The 22,871-nt window shown below is 43.0% G+C and overlaps 3 protein-coding genes across 4 annotated transcripts in view; 1 reads left to right on the top strand and 2 right to left on the bottom strand.

Annotated features, from left to right (window-relative positions):
- Positions 1–771, bottom strand: part of STRN3 (striatin 3) — a 63,300-nt gene extending 62,529 nt beyond the window's left edge. The window contains exon 1 of the mRNA XM_084263435.1: positions 294–771. Within this exon, the coding sequence (XP_084119561.1) occupies positions 294–617 (324 nt within the window). The 5' untranslated portion in view covers positions 618–771. The remainder of the gene's footprint in view (positions 1–293) is intronic.
- Positions 83–20,421, top strand: AP4S1 (adaptor related protein complex 4 subunit sigma 1). Its single transcript, XM_084263436.1, has 7 exons — positions 83–124; positions 6,163–6,316; positions 8,029–8,233; positions 10,181–10,267; positions 11,191–11,259; positions 14,217–14,228; positions 19,725–20,421. The coding sequence occupies exons 3-7, from the start codon at positions 8,096–8,098 to the stop codon at positions 19,851–19,853; spliced, it is 435 nt and encodes a 144-aa protein (XP_084119562.1). The 5' UTR covers positions 83–124; positions 6,163–6,316; positions 8,029–8,095; the 3' UTR covers positions 19,854–20,421.
- A 1,196-nt stretch (positions 20,422–21,617) lies between these two features.
- HECTD1 (HECT domain E3 ubiquitin protein ligase 1) overlaps positions 21,618–22,871 on the bottom strand; it is a 58,266-nt gene continuing 57,012 nt past the window's right edge. For both annotated transcript variants that reach the window (XM_084263677.1, XM_084263678.1), the window contains one exon: positions 21,618–22,578. In XM_084263677.1, the coding sequence (XP_084119803.1) occupies positions 22,441–22,578 (138 nt within the window). In that variant the 3' untranslated portion in view covers positions 21,618–22,440. The remainder of the gene's footprint in view (positions 22,579–22,871) is intronic.

Genomic DNA, 22,871 nt, shown 5'->3' with positions numbered 1-22,871 from the left:
GCCCAGGCGGGCGCCATGCTAAAAACCAAAATGGCTGCCCCAGGGAAAGGAACCCAGCTCAGGCCGTGAGGGGCTGCGTCTCGGCCGGCCGGCGACGCCGCTTCGCCCACCGAACCTCGCCCAGGTACCGTCCCCAACACACAACGACAGGCTCGACCTCAGAGGCCCAAGGGGCTCCGCTCGCCCAGACACATCTGCTCCCGCACCCCGTGCGCGGCCCGGTCCCCGGAGCCCACCAAGCCGGTCCCAGCCCGCGCCTCGTTCCGCAGGGAGCCCGCCCTCGGCCCCCGTACCTGAAGCTCGGCCCGTTCCACCTCCCAATGCGCTCTCTCCATCTCAAAGCGAGCCCACTCATGCTGGATGTAGTGCAGGATCCCCGGGATGGTGTAGTGCTGGGGCCGGGACAGCTCAGCGGGGCCCGCCGCCTCCTGACCAGCCGGGGCAGCCGGGCCCTGGGGCTGCTGCTGTTGCCCTCCTCCTCCTCCGCCGGCCCCGGCCCCCATGCAGCCCCCACCCGACTGCAGGTTCATGTTCCCACCCGCTTGCGGCGGCGGCTGCTGCGGTCTCGGGGCGGCCGCCATCCCACCGCCTCCTCCGGCTCCGGGGTGCTCGTCCATTGTCTGCGGGGAGCCCTCCTCCTCGTCCCGCGGCGAGGGCCTGGAGCAGGGGCCAGGGAGGGGGTGAGCGGAGCTGGCTGGGGCGGGGAGGAGGGGGGGCGGGCCGGGCGCGGGGAGGGGGGGACTGCGCCGAGCAGTATCCGGGTGTCAGAGCAGCGCGAAGCCGCCGCCAGCCGCCATTACAGCCGCCGAGCCGTCGGCCCACCCACCCGCGGCCGGGCGGGGAGGGGAGGGGAGGGGGGAGCGGTGCGGGGCACGCCGGGAAATCGCTCCCCTCTCCCTCCGGCTTCCTCCTGACGGCCGGGCAAAGAGGTAGAGTGCGCATGCGGGGAGGTGAGCGCCAGGGAGGGGGAGTATGAGCGCGAGCGCGGCAGGGTCGGGTGGTCTGTGCTGCTCTCGGGGCTGAGGCGGCGATACGCCGCCCGGGAGACGGTCGTGGGGCAGCTGCCTCTGCCTCTGTTGTGCCTCTCCCGCCCGCTCCGGGGTAACCCGCCGCCGTCGGCAGCCGCCGCTATCAGGAGGGGTGGGAGCCGCCCGTGGTCCGGCCCTAGGTGTGTCGGTGTTGGGGCTGGTGGCGCTGGGCCCGGCTTCCGCCGTGCAGCGCCGTCGGGCGCTTTCCGCCCGCTCTGAAGTGAGAAGCGGAAACGGCAGCGTTACGCTCAGGCGGCGGAGGCCGGGCTCCCCCGCGCCGCTGTAGCTCTGCGCTTCGGGCGTGTTAAACGCCCTCGGAACAGTCCGCGGGAGCGCTGCTGGGCCGGGCCGGGCCTGGGCCCGCTTCCTCCACCGGCGTGCAAGCAGCAAATCGGGGCTTAAACCGCCGAAGTCCCCTAAACTCAGCGCGGTGTAATGATGCGCTGAATTTGCCCAGCAAGAAGGTGCTTTTAGAGTAGGTTTCCTAAACTTACGGTACGTGTCTGAAAGCAAACTCATCCTCTTCTGAAATCAGTGGTCCTCTCCGTGGTATCTCGGTGGTAAGGGATGGCTGCGGTGTGTTCCCTCCTTGGTGAGAAGGGAAGCAGCACAGTTTGTTACTCAGGTCTTCCCCACGAGGAAGGTTTTGCAGTAAGTTACTGGTTTGCTTCAGTTTTATCAGTGCTGTGTTGGGTGCTGCCGTTTGGACACAGTGAGATGACCTCAGCTGGAAAACGCTGCTCTGAACGGCAGAATTTATAAATTCTCACCACGTCCCCTTTGAAGTGATCGGTCAGTCACCCACTGTAAGTAAGGCTGGAGTTTGGCTCTGCCTCTTCAAAGTGTTTACATGCTGCACTTGTTCAATAAAAACAACATTAAAAAAAAGAATAGTTTCCGAAACAGGTCTTATTCTTGATAAAGCTGGAATTCCACTAATTACTGAAAAAAAGAAAAGAAAAAAAAAGTACCTTGTGTCTCAGAAACTGGTGTTCCCTTTCTCTACTAATCTCTCCTCAGGTGTGCATTGATATTTCAGTTTATCCAGTCTCTCCTTTCTTCTCCATTAAATCATTTCCTTCTAACATTTCATCCTACTGTTTTCCTGATTCCATACAGATTAGCCAATTGAAATCCAACTCCTTTCCACCTCAACTGGTTTTGGTTTTTTTTTTTTTGTATACTGACAGGGTCAAATCATTACTAAAAAAATAAATCTTACATCATAACCAGCATAGCCTTTTGTTTAGCTCCAATGTTACGGGACATTCCTCATTCCTGAGTATATGGGAGTTACTGCAATTTAATTCCATTACTGTATCCAGCCAGCATTTTGACAATTCAACAGCAAAGGAAATCTTTTTTACTCTTTCCTTCCTCCCTGACTTCCCTAGATTAATAAGGCTGCGTTTTCAAAATTCCCTGATCCTGAAGTTGAACACAGTATTTAATTTTAAGGCCACATAGACATAGTTGTTTCATCTATGCATGAATTGTAATGTCTACATTAGTAAAATTTAGAATACAAATATTATTAATAACATGGCATGTTATTTTTATTAAAACATGGTCCAAACAAAAACAGGAAGAGCAAGGGTATTGGTTATGTGAGCAGTCTTCATTTGCTACTTATTTCTGTACAGTAAGTTCATAGCCAGGAAGCTCAATATATATACATCAAAAATATTTGTTCCTGTGCTGTCACCTGCTTGTGCCTCTACTGTTTAGTCTTTTCTTTTTCCCCTTAATACTCTAATTCCAGTTTAATCCATTTTGTTCCACGTTTAGTACACACATAAAGGGCAACTAAACCTCTGCATCCATAAAAAACAAATATGTTTAGAGTTGGAGAGTGCAGTAAATTCCTGGCTTATAGTTTTATCTTGTATTGATTTTTAATTCTTGATGAAGCTGTTCTGTCAAAATGTAGTCATGCATTACTTGTTTGCTATTTGATCTCTTATTTGCATTGTAGCTGAGAGCCCTAGAATATTGCAAAACTGTTACAGCACAACAACTAAAAAGTTTGTAGATCTGGGGAACCTGATTGGTGTGGGTTTAGTGTAAATGCCATGCATCTAATTTAAATGGTACCTGTGTGGCAAGAAGTCTCAAACTCAAGTTTTGTTTCTTTTTTTTTGTTTTTACAATTTATGTGTCAGTGTATGTATAAATATTGGTGAAATATTTGACAAAATAAATTGAGTGCTTGTAGCTGCTGGAGGAATAATTACAATTTCATTTAAAATATATTTTGTGTTACTGTGTGTAGAATTTGCTGGGTTGGCCATGCTGGAGACTTAGGACGTTTTTATCTGCAGAACAGGTATTGCAGGCTTTGCCTCTCTTAAGAGGACTCAACCAGTCTCTCAAAAGGCAGCATTTAGGGGTGTGACTCATAAACAGGGCACAACTTATTTTGAGATGTCTCATGTGGTTATGCAGCTACCGAGCTGGCATGTCCTGGAAGCAGTTCCTGACCCGTCATGGTTTCTGTTTCAGCAGTTTGAAGCAAAGCAGGCAGGTTTCAGTAGGTTTTGAAACACAGTGCTGGAGGAACCTGTACAGGCAGGAGGGGATGAGCCTGTATGGGGGCAGTACAGTCAAGAAGCATCTTTCCAGTCCATAGTCTGCTGTGTATTTGCTGGTTGGGAAGGAGTTAAAGCCATTACAGTGTAAGTCATCAAGGAGTACTCTTTCAATCTACTGGTGTGAGTCATGCAAGCCAATAATGATACCAGTTTTCTCTCATCCATGTTTATCTTTGATAGATACTTTAATGAGTGCTGAGACCTAGCACAGTGTAACAGCATGTGTTTAAATCACAGTAGTTAACATGCACACAGGCTTTTGTGGGCATGCCAAATTATCCCTACAGAAGAAATATTTTGTGAAGGGAATAAAGGAGAGTGCTACTTACTCACTGCAGAAGGTGGTTTCTTTTGAAGGAAAGTTTGCAATTTCAAGGCTTTTTACATCTTCCCATAGTGATACCTTCTGAGGTTTTTGTTTCTAGAGAGTCTTCATTCTGTCATAGTTTCACAGGTGTTTTGTATATTGGGTACACATGAAGTGTACACCATAGGCTCTTCTGGACTAAATCCCTAATGCATGGTTGACTGTGGTGGGGAGAGCTGGACTTAACAGTCCATCAGGATCTGGATAGTCCCTTCCAATCTTCTGTTCCTAAGCGCATTTGTGATGCAGATAGTTGTCCAGTGACCTGGAATGAGACAGCCTATTCATTTCTGGCAAACAGCCTTCAGATAGTAATGTCTTTTCATCACAAAAATCAGCAAAATAATGGCAGAGATATGAAAGGCTTGCATCTTGTCACCAATTCCCCTGAACAATTTGATTTTGTATGCCTAAAAGCATCATGATTTGTATGTGTGTGCCTGAACACATGCAGGGGTGTGCATGAGAATGCACAGAAAAGCACCTAAGAGTTGTAACACAAATAGAGTGGTCTTCCTTAGTAGAGTACCAATTATTGATACATAAAACCTGATGAAAGAACAAGTCTCTCCACACGTCAACATGCACATATGTGCTTTTTGTTTGCTTACTATACTTCACAGGTTTTTTTACATAAGCAGACTAATTTTATTATATTGTGTGCCTCTGAAAGCCAAGATAGAAGAAGAAATAAACTTTCTTTGTTAGAAACATAACTCAAGAATTTCCTTTTTTTTGCCTAAAAGATTTTTGTTTCTACATGTGGTTGTTTTTTTCCAGAATTACTTGTAAAGGAAATGAAAAAAAACCCCTTAAGATGTTATTCTGGAAGTCAGATTCCACAGCTGTGCCTGCACACTTTAAATTAAAAAAAAATAATAAAATATTTGTACATGTAAATTTATTCCAGTGTTTCTGCACAAATCTGTGGGCTTGTGCTGCCATTTATATGAACAAAATTCCTGGATAAAATTTTGGAAGCTGTGTTTAGGGCTGGTGGGAAAATACAGACATACAGACATGGCTAGCAATACCAGTTCTAGTACTGTGAATAATGATTGTCTCTTAAATAACAGATAACACATTTGAGTTACTACTATGGTTCTATCTCCATTACAACATGACTCATTTTCTTTGTATCTATTCTGGATAAGAGCCTTCATGGGGATTAAAAAAGAAAAAAAAAATAAAATCTGGTCTGCATTTTTTCCATATGTAGAACAATCCAGGCCATTCATAAGAAAGCACACAGATACAATAGCCATAGCATCAGAAAGGGATTAACCCTGTAGAAAGATTAGGTTAATAAAGGAGTAATTAGGATTACAGGCCAATCCTGAAATAGGATTCATAGGTATTAATTCTCCATATATTTTTTTCTGTTACATATTGCTTAACAGTAACTCATGTACAACAGCTCTGTCAAGTGCTCCTGGGGTAGTTTTACTGTCCTCCTGTTCACAGGTCCCACGTGAGTACCTGCAGACATGTTAAACCTCAGGTTTTTACTGCTCTGGTATGGATTTGTGCAACTTGCTCATTTCTGAGAACAGGATTTGGACTCCTCAGTACCATTTATGACTAAATTATTAAAATAGCTTGGAAACAGCTTGTTCAAAACAGAGGACTATTCATGCTTCAGCAGTACCAAGCACAAAGATGAAACCTAAAAGTAAGATGAGAAAAAGCTGTCTACATGGCTGTCGTTATCTGTTTAGCTTTGATAGACATGTTTTGTGGTTGGTAGGAACAATATGCTTTTGGTCTGTGCCTGAGCTTGCTATTTTTTTATTAGAAAGGTGGGCAGCATTTCTTAGGTTGCTAGAAGCCTTAAAGCTTTGGGTTTCTTTTGCTCATCGTTTTGGCCCTCACTAGAGAGCCTTGTTCTTAGCTGGAAGGAGTCATTCATTCATACCCTTACCTCTTGGAAGGTTTGTATCCAAAAAATTACTGAGTCATCCCTCTGTTTTACCTTTCTTTATGCCTCAAAATATTAAGCCATCCCTTCAACTAACTTCAAACAGTAATACAAAATAGAATGGGGGGGGGGGAAGAGAAACACATACTAAACACAGGAAAGACTGTAGCCTAAGCTGCCATCCAACAGTGAAGATCCCATCATACATTTCCATCTGGGCTCCTTTTTGTCTTAATTACCTGGTTTGTTCTTTCTCAGGGACCAACCTGTGCTAGTTCAGAAACCTGGGCTGCAGAGGACAAGCTGTGTGCTCCACCACAGCAGCACTGAGCAGTGACTCTTCGGTCAGAGCGAATCAACAGAAGGGCCCTCCTGTTCTGGGTGTGAAGAGACTTCACCTAGTCTGAGAGAGGTGAGAAAGCTCTGACTGTTACAATTCTGAACAGATTCTCTTGTTCTGAGGATAGATCCTAGACTCCTATTTCCTGGAGGTATCAGTTAAGAAATGAATTCTCAATATCAAGTCTAATTAGCAAAGAGACACAAGGTATAGAGATCTGAACTTCTTTATGTATGGAGTAAACCACAGTATACTGAGGAAAATAGGATGGCTTTTTTGAGATCCAACTCATGGTAATAGAGGTGACTTTTCTTTCAGAAAGTATTTAGGTGACCAGTATGAATCAGAAGGAAGCACTAAGTGTTGTCAGCACAATGTATTTGGATTTTTTTGTATCACTGACCTGAAAGATTTAGGTGTTACCACCCATCCAGTGGTATATAGCCAGTTTATTCAAGTTGAAGCAGCACCTATGCAGCTTGCCTTGTTATAAAAAAAACCCCAACCAGCATATGTTTAAATGTTGGTTGAGATTGCTGCATTAGTGACATGTTTTCGTTTTTGCACTTTTCCCCTTTTGCTTTTCTGCATAAAGATACACTGTTTTTACATTAAGAGCTACACTGCATTGTTCTGTGGATTCCAGATATAGTTTTTTTCAGCTTGGACTTTCTCACAGGAGCAGTGAGACCTTAGGAGGGAATGTTTGCACCAGGCAAAGAATAACTCTTCAGAACTGGAATAGAGAAATAGCTTTTGTGGTAGTTGCTCTATTTCCACTGCACAAACCTCAAGAGCATTTGGGCCAATAAATCTGTGATCCAAATAGAGAGTCAGATGGAAAACATTACAGTGACTGTTTTCTGGCATTGAAGAAAATAACCCAGAACTACTATTTCAGAAGATTATATCTGCAGCTTACCTCTTTTTTGCATGCCTCTCAAATCACAAAAGATTTCAGTTGTTTAGCAAGCAGATTCTGACACATGCTGTGCTCTTTCTCATTGTATGTTGCATGTAGCATATTTATATTCTACAACTATATTTCACTGGCACTGTGTGGATTAGTATTTATTTACATTGAGATTGAGCTGTTTTGGGTAACAGGAACAGGTTTCTCCTTAGCTGTCAAAGCCCCACACTTTGTTTTCCTTAAGTGCAGAACCTACCTCTTGCATCAGAGTGGAAAATCAGGGGAAAACAGATTTCAGTGGCTCCTGGGTTCAAGATGTTTTGATACCAAAATATTCAGGAGGGTCTCATTCTGCATTAAATAAATGGTTGCGTGTTGTGGCCCATGCATTTTTCTTTGTCCTCTCCCTTAAATCTGATGTTGGGAAGGTGTGAATGAAATTGTTAAATATAAGTCAGGGAAAAAACCCTCACATTTATAGGCTGAGTTTGCTCTTACAAGCCATGTTAAGCTTATGTTTTGGTATTGGGCAAATTTCTGATCATGTTCTCAAACCAGTTAGCATGCAGGAAGAAAATGGTGAGTAGATTTATGGTTTTAAAGAAGTCATTGTTTACTCCTCCAATTCCCCAAGTCCTACAAAGAAATTAAATTGCCTGATAATGTGAAAGCTATGATTTATTAGGTAGTTTGTGGTAATTTGTAGAGGGGAAAATGGAGTTTTACTCATGGGATGCATGTGAAAAATTGGAGGGGTTTTTCCTATATTCTATGTTTTGGCAATAAATATGTGGAACTGGACTAGCAAGCTTTTAGGAAATCTTTTGTTACTCCTATGTTTACTCTTTTTTTCTTCCCCCCCCCCCCGCAGACAGAAACACTCCTCCTGATCCCTGCACACCATATTCAATTCTACTGCTGAGATCAACAAAAAAGAAATGATAAAATTTTTTCTTATGGTGAACAAACAAGGCCAAACAAGGCTCTCCAGGTATTATGAGCATATAGAAATTAATAAGCGGACAATGCTGGAAGCTGAAGTGATCAAAAACTGTCTCTCCCGTTCCAAGGATCAGGTAAGTTTTGTAGTTTTGCCCCATGCCATTTAATTTTACCAATGTAGCACATCTTTCATGTCCACAATTCTCAAAACATGTCAGTTTCCATTGCAGGTCATTATTTCATTTGTACCCATGAAGGAAAAGAGTATGGGTTCAGTCAGTTGAAGTGTTGTTCTGCATTGAATAAATACCAGAGTTTTTGGAGATTTGTGTATCACTGTCACCAAAGTTTCTCCTGTTTGGCTCGTCTGGTAGAGATTGATATAGACAGGTGACTCCTACTTTGCCAGAGGGTAATAGGGATAGTACTGGCAGCTCCAAGGTAAAACAAAAAGCTTAGGAAAAAGTAATTTCATAATTTGGAATCCTATCTAAAATGTGGGGTTTTAGAAACACAGGTTTTTTAGGCCTTATTTTAGGCATTATTATTTCAAAAAACTGGTCACACTTTCTGTAAGAAAGTCACTGTATTGGGTCTGGCAGAGATGGAGTTCATTTCCCCACAGCAGCCCTCACGGTGCTGTGCTGTGTACTGGTGGTGAGCAGGGTGCTGGTAACACACCAGGGGTTTGGCTATGGCTGTGCAGTGCTGCACAGCACTGGGCTGTCTCTCCCACACACACACACACACACCAGCAGGCCAGGAGTGGGCAAGATCCTGGGGGGGGATACGTACGGAGCCAGGACAGCTGACCCCAGCTGGCCAAAGGGATATTCCATAATGTGTGATGTCTGCTCAATATTTAAAAGCTGAGAGAAAGGAGAAGGAAGAAGTGGGGGGGGGGGGGGGGGGGGCGCATTTGTTGTTCACAACATTTGTCCACTGAAGCAACTGGTTACACATGCTGAAGCCTTACTTCTTGGTAAGTGGCCAGACATTGCCTGCTGATGGGAAGTGGAGAAGAAATCTTTTGGGTTTTTTTTTTCTTTTGCTTCTATGCCCAGCCTTCTGCTTTATTAAACTGCTTTTATCTTAACCCACAAGGGTTTTTTTTTTCCATTCTATTTTTCTCCCCTCCCTGACTAGCTGAGGAAGGCAGTGGTAGAGTGGCTTGGTGGGCACCTGGTGTCCAGCCGAAGTTCAAACCACTGCAGTCAGAAAACTCAGAAGTTTTCTTAGATGAAAGCTGAGATTTTCATTACTTAATTGTCCCACTGGTTCTTTAAGAAAAGTACTAAACTTAGCAAAACTTCAAGTACATTGCCTTGCATTGAAGGAGAAATCTGACTTGGGCTGAGAGTGGGGTGACTTTTTTTGGGGTTTTTTTGTGTGTGTTCTCAAGCCAGCTGCTTCATTTTTCATTAACTATGTGCGTCCCCAAACAGTGGTTCTCACATATTTCATTCTAGAAAACCTCAGAAAACATAGCAGTTCCTATAGAGTGTCTTAGTTCCCAGAATTGACAGTGACTAAAGAAATTAACCTTCTCCATGCTGCTTGGAAGAGCATCTCTGGACAGAAACTTCACCAAAAAACTAACGATATACTGCCATTTCAAGGACTGAGCAAAATACTTGAAAATCCAGGGAGGCATTTTGTGAAGCGGTGTCCAACAGCACCACCTTCTGGCTCCGGTCTTACTGGGAGAGATGTGAGTTCCCCCCTGCGGTTGAAAACTTAAGGGAAGCACTGCCAGTCTCATAAATCCGAACAAACTACTTCGGTTCTGTATCACAGAACCATAGAATATCCTGAGTTGGAAGGGACCCATAAGGATCATGTTTCGGTTTTTTTCCATTTAAAGAGTGCTGGCAAGTTTTCTCCCAGTGAGTGAAGAGCTTTTTTCTAATGCCCCACTAAACTTTTCTCAAGTCAAAGGTGTTTGGTATATCTTGGGAAATCCATTGTTCTTTGTGGGCCTTAAAAACATGAAGGCTTAGGCTCTTTGAGCACTCTGTGCTTAATTCTGTCATATGCTTAAATGGCAGCAACTGTCTTTGACTTGTTTTTCTTCTGCCTAGTGCTCTTTCATTGAATATAAGGACTTCAAGCTGGTGTACCGACAATATGCAGCCCTTTTTGTCGTCGTTGGAATCGATGAGACAGAGGTAAGACATTACATACACTCTTGAAAAGAGAGTGAGATAAAAAGAGGTATAAAAGGAAATGTATGTTGTACTTCGTTCTCTAGCAGAAGCCTGAAGGCAGTTTTCATGATCCTTACACAGATTCTGCTTTCCAAATCTATGTTTGATCAAACTAACTTACGTAAGGTGGGTTTCTCAACAATTGCTGGCATTACAGTCAGAGCAGCTCTCATCTGTGGTGACTTCCCAGCTGCTCATTGTACTTAACCTCCTTGGCCAAAGAAAAAATTCCCATACTGTCAGCAACAATGATACCAATTTATTGTATTTTTTTCAAAAAAAGAGAAAAAAAATAGCGTCTTACTGAAAATTGCCAAGTACTGTTACTTGATCTGTTCAGGCTGAGCCTGCAAGGCTTTAATGTCTACTTTGATTCCCAGTTCTCAGAAATTAATTCACATCTTACTATTGGAGGCTTTAATTGGGTGGTGAGGAAGGTAGCTGCTGCTTACCACAGTGTCTTCAAGGCAGGCTTCTGATGGCATGCAATTTTGGGGAAATCATTTTGGCTTTGCTACACCATACAGAAATGGCCCATCGGTACTGCTACAGCATGGCCTGGCTCTGTGCTGCAGCTGTTGGTGTGACAGGGGGCATCAGCTCTACTTACCTAGCTAATCTAGGGGGTCGTGGACCAAAGGGTGCAGTGGACTGGCAGCAGCCCAGGGGAGACATCTCCTTTGGGTATTTCAGCGCTCACCTGTGTAGCTGGCCTGAAGGTTCTGCCCTGAGCACTCCCCTGCTCTCCTTCCCTCTGCTGAGCAACCACTCCTCTCACTGTGGTGGCCTTTTCCTGTTTGCTTTTTATATAGCACAAACTGAAATAACATTGAGAATGCTATTGCTGTTCATTTAATACTCACTTGGTTTTAATTTCATTTCAGAATGAGATGGCAGTATATGAACTAATTCATAATTTTGTGGAAGTTTTGGACAAATACTTCAGCCGAGTGGTGAGACATTGAACCTATTATAAAGTGTTTCTTCTTTTTCAAAGCTTTAGTGAATATCATCTCAGGGAATAAATCAAAGGAGAGAATTATTTTTTTTTAATATTATTTCAGAATTTGGAGTACTTAAGCATGAATATTACCACTTCAGGAGTAGGGGAGGAAGATATTAAAAAAAGGGAAGAAGATAAACAGTATTAGTTGATTTTTCACAGAATTGAAAGTCTTTGTAGATTATAAATTATCAGAAAAAATACCAGAAATATTTTTTGTTACGAAGGATGTTTTTATATGCTTAGACTCAGGGGTTTCTTTGGGTCAACTACTCTTAAATTAGCCACTGGCATTTTATACATTTAAAGAAATGGGGAGGTTTTTCTTCACAGGTTTTTTTGGGGTTGTTTTTGGGTTTTTTGCAGTACGTCCCCCAATTAACTTCATTCATGATACAGATGGTGTAAGCATTAAATAGGGAGCTGACATCATCCACTGAACAAGATCATAGGGATGGAACAAATGAAACCTCAAAAACCAGTCTATACTTGTTGTCATGCAAGAGCAGGTATCTGATAAAGCACATATTATATAGTCGTTTGATTAAGGCTTCAACAACAGACATGGCTGCAGTTAAAATGGCAGTGCTCCCTTAGGTGGGAGATGCTTTTGTTTGCAAAGTTTGAAAATGCAGCATTATAATCCTGGTTAGAACGTGTTATTTCATATTGGGCTTGAATAGTTTTGCCATAAACAAATTCTCCTGAAATCATAATTATACATACAAGAGATCAGTATGTAGGGTCTGTAACTGGTGTCTCAGTACCACAGCAGATGTGGTAGAGCTTCCTCTGTGAATTCAAGGACGTGTTTGAAAAAGTCATCTGCACCCTTTACTACTGAGATGCCTGGAAAATGTTTTAGGCTGTTATCTCAACCAACATTGCACGAGCCTGTTGAAACTGGTGGTACTAAGCATGTCACTTTCTGACTGAGTTCAGAATTATGACTGCAGTCCCAACATAGAACATTGATAACCAGGAATGGAGTTTGCTCCCAGCAGTGCAGGAACATATAATAAAATTTAGTCACATCTTAGTTACCTAATTGCTGACCACTTCTCAAGTTTTATTTTCCTCACCTGAGGCAGAGCAAAAATAGATGTAGTTCTTGTAAATATAAATGCAGTATATGTGATTCTTTGGAAACATATATAATCCAACCACTTATCTTTGTTACAAATGTGCTGAATTAATCATACCACAGTGTTTTGTGTTTTCCATAGCATTTCAGGTTTGAAACTAGGGGAACTGAAAAGGGGGGTGGTTAAAGAAATCTCATGCCATTCTGTGGTTCTGTTTTTAATAGCCAGTAACACAATAAATGGCAGAGCACTGAAGAAGAGGGCTATAATTCTAGCTGGGGTTTCTGACAGAAACCACAGAGTGAGAAAATATAGGTCTGTGCTATAATGGATTAATGTTCAGGATTTGCAGAATTTTAGCAGAATCCCAAATTATGATGATGACAACTGAGACAGAACTCTGGGAAAGGAAAGAACATCTGTCCTGCTCTAGAAGGACATTTTGTCATCTATTATTTTTAGGCTTGTGAGCTTTAAGCATTCTCACATGCTCTATTTTTATCTAATGGCGTTTACAGAGCTTGAATTCAGATATCAGAACAAATGTTAACAGAATTAGGGGGAATGCTTTCAAAGTTGCTTTCTGAGATGTAATTCTGAGTCCCCTTCACTTTCATATGGCTACCCAGGGGAAACTCTGCATACTGTTCAGAATACATATTCCAATGTTTTCAACTACTTTCTAATGCTGAGGAACCTTAAACTGATCAGGTTCTCAAAATACAGTATTTGTGATGCCTAAAAATTGAAGAATGGCAGTCAGCAGTGTAAGCAGCGTAGACTAGAACAAGTCCAGTTTAGAGCATCTTTAGACTGAAGAAGCAGTAGCAATTTTACTAGCAGGAATGCTGCCTAAACCTCTAGTGTTAAACTGTTAGCAGACTAAAGTCCCTTGGTAGCAGATAAATACTCCCTCTTCCAGCAGAGGCTGGGGAAGCTTCCCTCCCAACTGTGCAAGTTCTTAACTGCTGAGGCTGTGATTAAGTGTTTCTAAGTTTAGACATATAACTGAGGCACCTAAGTTAGAAGTTTGGTCATCCCAGGTTCCCATTACGGTCAGTGGAGACCGATGAGTATCTTGAGAAAGTGAGTCATGCCTCAAGTGTGCTGAGTCAACTGTTGAAGATGCCCATCTCTTCTGTTGACTGCAGAGAGACCACAAGGGCTTCTAACACAGATACTTTGGTTAAATGGAGAGAACTACTTGGGGTAAATCCAGGCCAAGCCTAGAAGGGAAATGATGACTATGTGAAGAATTGTGTTGCTAGGGCTGGGGAGTAGCTAGAGGTGCAAAGGGGCCAAAGCCTGGCATTGCTTTCCCTCTCCTAATATATCCAGCCACAGCTACCGCAGCCATGGGTATCCGCAGTGTCTCAGTGCTGCTCTGCAGCAATGTTCCTAACTGTGGTTTTATATAAATCATGGACTTGGCATTGACATCCTGCTTTTGCAGGAGGAGGAAGAGAGAATATAGGGCTGGAGTTGCCATGATTAGAGATGCTGGGTTTCCACCCACTCATTCAGATGGCACTGTGTGTATTCAAATTGTTACTTGTGGGTGACCTCAGTGGGTTCTTTCTAAGTAAAAGATTCAGAACATTAGCTTCTTTTCACAGAGGCAGGTAACACATCAAGGGCAAAGCAGTGTTGCAGAAAAGACTATGTAATTGTACAGTTCAGACCAGAAATCCAAATCATCATAAATTTTTGTATCGTTATTTTGAAGACTTTCTTTGTGCTCTAAAGGATTGTTTAATGCTTAATGGCTATGAGACAAGAGATCAGATTGTAACTAATGGTCCTCTATCTCTTTTTCTTACAGAGTGAATTAGATGTATCCTTTTCAGTTTCAGAAATCCATCTGTCTATATCTTTTTGGTGTACGTTCCAGTTCATACTGCTGTCATAGTGCTGATTGTCAAGCAGTCAGTACAATGCAGAGGTTTCCAAACTTTGCCTTACAGTAAGTAGCCCCATTTTGTCACCTTTCTGAAAGCATGGCTGATGGTCATTAAGATATAAGCCTGGCACCACTTCAAGTCAGACAGGAAGACATTGCTTAGAGAGAACTAAGTACCATTAACACCCAGAGCTTTATTCCTGGGGGGAACTTTAAGGCTTAACTCATTATTACTTCAGGGTTTTACTTTCTTCTTTAAGTTTACAATAAAATAGATATCGAAATGACTGCAATAATAAGAACTGATTGTTACAACTGTGTCTTGAGCCAAATAGAAGTAACATCAGAGCAGGATTAGGTTTGGGATTTAATTTTGCTTTATGAAAATGAGTTTTACTTTCTGTATCAATGGAAAGAGAGAAAGGCTTGGGAGGAGAAAATTTAGGAAAAAACAAGCATTGCCACAGATACCTTTTTCTTTTGCCACCCCTCCCCCTACACTGCTGTATTTTCATGCTTATGATTTGCAGGGTATTAACTAAAATGTAATTTAAACAATGAACTAGGCATGAATACAAGGAAATACTAAAATACAGTCCTGAACAGTTAAAGACAAAGAACAAGTAAATAAAATACCCTACTGAATTCAAAGAAAATTAAAGCAGGAGAATGTAGCACAGTCTTCCTCCTCACTTCTTCCAACCCCACTGCCTGCTCACTCTACTCCAGCAGTCCTTATGCCTGTGTTTGTTGTCGGTTAAACGCAGGTCTCTGAGTGATCATAGAACTACAGTTTTTCATATTTGGTTGTTATAATTAGGGATTAGAACTTGTGTATGAGCTTTGCTGAATATATAAAAATAGCCCCTATGTTTCCATATGGTGTATTTTGAGTCTGCAATTAGCTGATTCTTTTTATCTTGGATTGCTTGGAGTACTGATGATTCTAAATTCTGCCTGCCTCTGGTCATCATTTCCATACTGAGAGGAGTGCCCTGTAGTTACACACTTGGAGTTACCACCAGGAGCCCATTTAACAGCTGGGAAGGCTGCTGCCACATCCAGCAAGCCTCTGCATGGAGCACTACCCCGCCCTGTTTAGAGAAGGTGTTGTGTTAGGTGCCAATGCTAAGGTTTGCAATGGGTGCAATACAGTGTCCCAGTGATTCCTGTAGAAATCTGTCTTCTACGTGGGCCTCATCTGCATGAGGGTGTGGGTGTAAATATTTGGAAAGCAGGGGTGTGCATTACTATCTTATTTGACAATACTGGAAGTAATATCAGGAAAGCTCATGTCTGACACATCTCTTTTCAACCTGCATGACATAGGAATGATGCACATAGTTTTTCCACTCAGAAATGCACTTTTCTGCATCAAGAATCTCAGGAACAGTTTTAAAATAAACCACTTCAATTCTACAGAAGTATAAAATAATTCTCTCATTTGCAAAAAATAGAGCTTTTCATAAGTTAAGCAGACACATAAAATAGTTTAAGTAGCTCTAAAACTCCAGCTGGGATGGTGTAGGAGCTACTTTCTTGGTGTGATGATGATAAAGAGACTATAAAAACACAAGAGTTACCACAGCAGCTTTGTAGGAAACAATATGCTGGTAATTGTGGGAGTTTCTAAAATTACAAAAAGTCAACTTTTCTAGTGCTTGAACTGGTGAAGCAAAGCTTACTTGAAGACACATTATTAACTTAGGGAAGAGTTCCCCTTGTGGGAGGGAAGGGGGAAGACAGGGTGCTCTGGGACCCCGCACTACATTCCATTGCAACTAGCTGCTGCTGCTGCTCCTGGGATAGAGAAAACATTTGGATACAGGGAATACTTCATGTGAATCAACTCCGTGTTTCAGTGCCCCATGGAATAACACTTTGAGAATACAGTGCATTTATATAGCAAGAAAATGGGATGATTAATTCATTCTGACAATTTATAAGGCAACACTTGAGTTTGTACTGTAAAGTAAGTGGATGGAATGGAAACCTATAGGGAATAGCTTGAGGTTGTTACTCATTAAAGGAAAATTTTCCATCTAGGTCTGTGATGTCAGGAGATGTGTTCATGTCAGGTAGATCAGCCACCCTTCAAACTTTGGCAGAAATTCACCTCAATGTAGGAGCAAATATCCTAGAATATCACAGAACTTGAATCATAGAGTGGTCTGGGTTGGAAGGAACCCCAAGGATCACAGAGCTCCAACCCCCCTGCCACAGGCAGGGACACCAACCTCCAGGCCTGGATCTACACAAGGTTGCTGTTGAAGGTGTGGTTCACCTCCTATTTAGTGTAGGTGTTTGAGGAAGACACGGTCAGAAAGCATTAAATGGGTTGCAGGGCCAACAAATTTGCCTATATTGAGATAGAGAAAATGACTTCAAGTAAATGTTGGCAAAGTCTTAATGTGTGACTCTAGATTAAAAAAGGAAGCAACTCCAGCTCAATCTTTAGTTGAAGATGCACATCCACAATGCAATGCAAAGTTCTGTAACTATATTCAGCAGCAAACCACCTGCCCCCTAAGTGCCCCTGCTGTAATCTGCAAAGCTTCTGTTTGTGCTTCTGGGTGTGTTACCTGATCACAAGGTGTTGCCTGAACTTTATCATCTCTTAAGCCTGTGCACGCCCTTAATTACTCTCCTGGAAAAGGCAAGAGATATCTTTAAATGTCTCTGTATGAAGTTAGTTATCACATGCAAGTCCTAAATGTCCCTTTTTCCTTTCCTTCCCCTCTCCTCCACTTAACCATCTGCCTATATGCTCCTGGGAAGGAGACACAAGACCTTTATCAGATTTTTATCTACAAATGCAGAGATTAATACATGTGTTCTTCTGTTTAAAATGCCTGTTAGCCTCTGCATGGATCTAGTGAAAGTCCCTTAATCCTCTTTCACAGGCAGCCAGGATTCTTACTGGAAGCAAGACCATAAACACAGCTCTGGGAAGAGCACAGGGCAGAACACACACAGAACACACCTTTTTCCTGTCACCAGTTGCTCAGACTGGTTCTCCTTGCTGCTCTTCAGCTGGGTGTGGATCTATGGCTTCAGGGCATTAAACCCTGCAATTTGGGGTCACTTGCCAAACAAGTGGCAGGTGGAAAGGATGAGCCTCACTGAGGATCAGAGATACGGATCTCTTGCAGGGCAGGGCACTCGGATGTGAACAGCTAAGTGTGTAGGATGAGATGTAAAGGACACTCATGAGACTTGCAGGGAGGGGAATGAAGCCAAGGTTGCTCCCTGGGCACTCTGTCTGTTTGCCAGGAACTGCAAGGCAAAGGGAGGTGGGATGGGACTGAACAAGGCTGCCCGGGTGTGAGGTTGAAGGTAGGGTATAAGGAGTGCTTCAAGACCTTCAAAAGCAAGCTGATGGGCTTTTCCAGAAAGGGAGCAGTATCACCACTCTGCAGGTGAAATCACTGGTTCTGGAACACTGAGTGTGAGATTACCAGGTTAGGGATGGACAGAAATCATCTGTGTCCTGCGATGGAGGAGGCTGGTTTTGAAATAACCTGGAATGACCCTACAGAGGGGAACTGACGTCTCATTCAACACCATTGGGCTTGAGCGGAACAGCCGCAATGTACTTACTGGGGGGAGTGGAGTTTCCTTCTGGGGTGGTATCAGCTCTTCAGGAAATGCAGCAGGGGAAAAAGCAGAGCTGAGCATGTTTAGGAAGACATTTAAAGCAAGGTGATGCAGAAAAATAAGGTTGGAATGGCAAGTGGTTTCATCATCACAGATCCTGGTCAATCCAGTCTTCTGAGCTGCAGATTCCTGGGACTCTCCAGGGAAGAGGAAGGCCTGGAGAGATGGGAACTGGAGCACTGTGAATCAGTGGCAGTGTAAAATTTGAAAGCCAGGAGGAGCTGGCTTTATCACTCCTTACAACCCAAACTCAGAGCCAGAAAAGTGGTCATGGGGAGGGGCAATGCCACTTAACTTCTAGAATTCAGACCCGAGACTGTTCACTTCCACAAGTCTGCATCGCTACAGCTTTACTGCTTTAAGGTGCTGTGTCCCCACCACTTGCAGTCACCACCCAGGAGGAACAAGGACATATTCCCACTGTTCCCACTTTTGGCAGGGCAGGGGCGCAGACTGCTGTGGTTGGATCCACTAGAACTCGTGGGACAGAGCAGTCCTCCTCAATGCTGGAGCCATGGAATTAAAGAAAGACTTAAGCTTTATCATGCTGAGCAGGGGAAAACATTGCTGCCTTTAAAAAAAACCCCAGCTTTTGCAATGCTGCTGATTAGGATGAATCCAGTAACAAATACAAGGACCAGAGCAAAGCCAGGCTGTGCTCCTGACATCAAACCGAAGCATCAAAACCAGAGTAAAGGGCAGATAAGGCACTCACAGGACTCAGGGTGGGGGAAAAAGTGGTTGGAGATGCATTTAGAAGTTCCTGTGAGATACCAGCTTGCTAGCTCCACTCCAGCAGTCCTCAGCACAGGAACTAGACAGAAGGAGGAAACCTAAGGCGAAGCTGATGTGTTGAGCAGAGAGCACAGATTTAAAGAGCAGCAGGAGATGGAGAACAAGGCAGGTGGTTATTCACGCCTTGCTAGGACACATGGCTGTTTCTCTTTCAGTTGTGGTGATGAACAGCATCACTTTTCACTCCATAACTCCTGGCTGTTGTTCAGTGGATACACAAAACACTAATGTCAGCAGAAGAATGTCCAACACCTAGTACCAGAGGTTTTTAGAGTAGTTTTTTTCTGTTTGAGACAGAGCTGATAGGTAATGTGACAGACAGACAGATGTCATAACTCTGCAAGTTCACATGGCTTCAGATTATTTTCCTGTAGGTGAACTTTAGAGCTGGCAGATGTCTTTTAGAAAGGGTTTTAAGTATGAACCATTTCTTTACCTTTACTGTCCTGTATGAGATTTCTTATTGAAGCAGTGCTTCAGATGTACATGCCAGCACGTTCCCTTAGGAAGCTACTTTCTAGCAGATCAAATAAATACCATCAGCATCTGAAGGAAAATTGTATTTGAGAGTCAAATTTCAACAATTTGACCAACAGTCACTTTGCAAAGAAGAAATGCAGAACACTTGCATCTTCACCTACAAGGTGGTCATCCCTTCCCTTGATAGCATTCTATATTCAAGCAATACATGGTAAAATTAACCACCTAAATCTAAGTTCAAGTTGACCTTTCAGTCTTCCAAGGTGGGAACTTGTGGTGGCTTAACTTCTCTGCTACAAGCTCTAGACATCTCTGTGGCCAGAAAAAAGCATTGGTTGAACTGTTTCCATAGCTCTGCTAAAATAAACAGCCAGGTAACCTAGCACAAATTGAGAAGTACCTATTTTTGTGAACTTCAATCCATGACCTAGGTGCCCAAGATTTTCTCTGACTTCTCTTCATGTTGTTCAAAATAAACTTAACTTGAAATGTTTCTAGATCATGTTCAATTTGGACAGAGTGCACATCATTTTGGATGAAATGGTGCTGAATGGCTGCATTGTGGAAACAAACAGGAACAGAATCCTCGCCCCTCTGTTTGTGCTTGACAAAGTCACAGAAAGCTAGGAAGAGGCAAGACTGACCACAGCATTTCACAGGAGGTGGTGAAACTACCAGGAGCCATTTCTGGATGTTGTGAGATCGACTCGTGCAATATTCCCATCGGTTGGAAAATATTCCCCATTTCTCCTCCTGTACCCTGCGTTCCAACAGGAGACACAGCTAATGGCAAGTGGAGCCTGCAGCTTCAGAGGCAGCTTCACCGGCACAGCAGAAATCTTTCTACAACAGACACTGTTTCTTAAATCTGGCTGAGGGTAAAGTAACTGGCACCTACACCCAGCTGTCTGGGTGTCACTTCGAATTATGTCGCCTTGTGCCAGACCCGGGAGAAGACAGAAAATGTGGAAATCTAAAGGAAGGAATGAAACTTGATTTTTTTATTTAAGGTTCTATAACCTTTATGACTATTTTTAGGCTAGATTAATCCCTTCATCCTGGTTTCACTCCCTTTTCCATAGAAGTCCTGGTTACGAGACACGTATTCCTGTGTACTGTGTAAAAGCTGCAAATAGAAGCATTTGGCATTTAAATATTGTAATGTTAATGAAAGATAATTAAAAGTTTGATAACTTCTTAAGATGTGGGCTTCATAGATCACACAAAACCTTTCCTATTTTGTCACACCAGTGTATTTTTTCCCTCTTGCATATCCTATCCATGCACCACAGCTACAACATTTACACAAGATGAGTAACAGAGGATACATAAGTGTCTTAGTAGCAGCTAGGTACCATGTCAGATCTTCCTTCTCAAGGAGGAGGCTGTGGCTACCCTGGCTTGTATTCACACATACCACGTGCCAGTTCATACCTGCATTGTATGCAGCAAGTTGCCGAGGAGTAGGTAATCTGCACTTACTTTCACTTACCTCTCCAGAATGAATGTATCTGGCTCCTCCTTCATAACCTCCACACCAACATGAGGCATCATGTGATAGTGGAAGAGTATGTGCTGCGTTATGAAGGCACCTAACAAACATGCCAGCCTTGCACTGAGAATCCAGGGAGCAGAGAGGGACGTGGTGTAGGGGAGAACAGCCCACACAGCCCTTGAAGTAACAACAGCCAGCAAAATGCTGGCTCTGGAGCAGATACTTGTATACAAGGTTTCTGCAACTGTTTTATTGAAGCACAAACAGTCACAGGAGCTGGGCAAAGGGGCAGGAGATTTCCCTTCAATTTTGTGTTGGGGAAATTTTCAAAGAGAATTGCCCATCGTGCCCTGTGAATAATGCTGCAGAAAGAAATCTGGCATCAACCTGACCTACAGGTACAAAGCAGAATCTTTTGGCAAGCCCTCCCTCCGCACTGGTCTGAGGAGTTTCTTATGGCAGAGAACAGGTGCAGAACAAAACTCACCACACAGGCTCACCTAAAATAGTAGTTCTTCCTCCTTTGGTATCAAGTACTTAGATGTCTTCAAAGACACACTGCCTTGCTGTAAGGCACTGTGACAGGCACTCCCTCTCAAGTACAGCTGAACCAGCTGCATCGGCTGAGCCAGGTTTTATTCCAGTGTAATGTAGCACTGTAAGCTCAGGTGACACAGCCCCACCAAGGCACACCACAGCCTGCTACATGCAGTGTTACTGCTGCCAGAGGGGGTCTTAAAAGGTTGCACTGTCTAATTTCAAAGAGGTCTGAGCACAGAGATCAATCACTGCCAGGCAATTCTTCTACCCCTTGAAACTAGTACGGCACGTTGCTCAGAACATGTACAGAGACTGAGTGACATAAGAAGCATCAATGAAGTATTCAGAAAATACAGTTTTGTATGTTGCAAACATTTTAATGATTACTTTTGAGCTTACACATTGGGTGTTTCCTTTAAACTTCAAACTGCAACAAGTTAAATAAATGTTTATAATATACAAAGAAAATACAACCAAAAGTAAAACTTGCTTTAAGTGTGCCTTGCACTAGGAACCAGTGTTTTAATAGCTTTATTGTTGAGCTGCACAAACACACTTAAGGATTTGATCTTTATAGCAGGGCATTTGAGAAACCAAAATATATTCCCACTTCAAAGAAAAAAAAAAAAAGAAAAAAATAAAGGTGGTGCATGATTATATGCAAAAACCCACTAAAATACTCCAATAGTGCAGGCACCGTTAAAAAAGAAAAAGCTGGAGATGCCCATTAGCTCTAAGTTTTAAGGAAGCAAATTTCTGACCAGTTAGCTTAAAGCCAGCAAAACGGGGATCAGTGATGGCAACTGTAGTGTACAAGGTATTAAATGACAAACTTTACACAAATACACTGTTAGAAATTCGTATCGGTGAACACTGAAAATCTGATGATCTGTTCTTTGGAACAGTCAAACAGAACCACCTCAATTTCCAGTTGTGCAAGCCCTTGAAGCATCACACAGTGTTCTGTGCCAATTTCTTGCTGGCTGTGTAGTTACATGGACTTATTTTGTCATTAGCAGCTAACAAACTTATTCCACATGTTCCTAAAGCCTCACAGGTGAAAAAAAGGCAGGTCTCATCAGAGCACAGCGTGGAGATCATAGTTTTTGCACACAAAACACAAGAGGCTTCGCTAGTATCGGAAAACACTTTCTCGTGTCCCGTGCCACAGCCAGTGGCTCAGTTGAGATGGAAGCCTTTCTCCATGGTAGCAGCCAGCAGACGCTCCCTCATGATCTCCTCAGAGGAATACTCGGGCAACTTTAGGTAATGCACACACGTATTCACAGAAGGGTAACTTGCATCTGTAGCATCAACCTGAGGAAAAAAGAGAACACAGTCATTCACAGCACTTGATACGGAAGTGACAAGTTGTAAGGTCCTCTAACTCACAGCATTTGCCGCATATGTAACACCAGGCATCAAGAAACAGTAGCATCAGGAAGGCTACAGACCAACTTACATTAATTCCTTTCAGACTTGAAGTCAGAGAACTGACCTCAAACAGAGGTTAGGACTGAAAGCTTAGCATACTGTTGTAAATTCAAACCAAAAGCAAATAACCAGTGTGATTTCTTAATGTGACAATGATGCCATTCCAAACCCAGGGA

The sequence above is a fragment of the Gallinula chloropus genome, assembly GCF_964237585.1.
Source record: "Gallinula chloropus genome assembly, chromosome: 4".
NCBI lineage: Eukaryota > Metazoa > Chordata > Aves > Gruiformes > Rallidae > Gallinula > Gallinula chloropus.
The sequence above is the reverse complement of the archived record's forward strand: the minus strand, read 5'-3'. Positions and strand labels throughout refer to the sequence as shown.

Excerpts from the sequence above, each read along its gene's own strand:
- AP4S1 (XM_084263436.1), top strand. The coding sequence starts at position 8,096 with ATGATAAAATTTTTTCTTATGGTGAACAAACAAGGCCAAACAAGGCTC. Across the intron at positions 8,234-10,180 it reads TCTCCCGTTCCAAGGATCAG|TGCTCTTTCATTGAATATAA; the intron begins GTAAGTTTTGTA and ends TCTTCTGCCTAG. Across the intron at positions 10,268-11,190 it reads TTGGAATCGATGAGACAGAG|AATGAGATGGCAGTATATGA; the intron begins GTAAGACATTAC and ends ATTTCATTTCAG.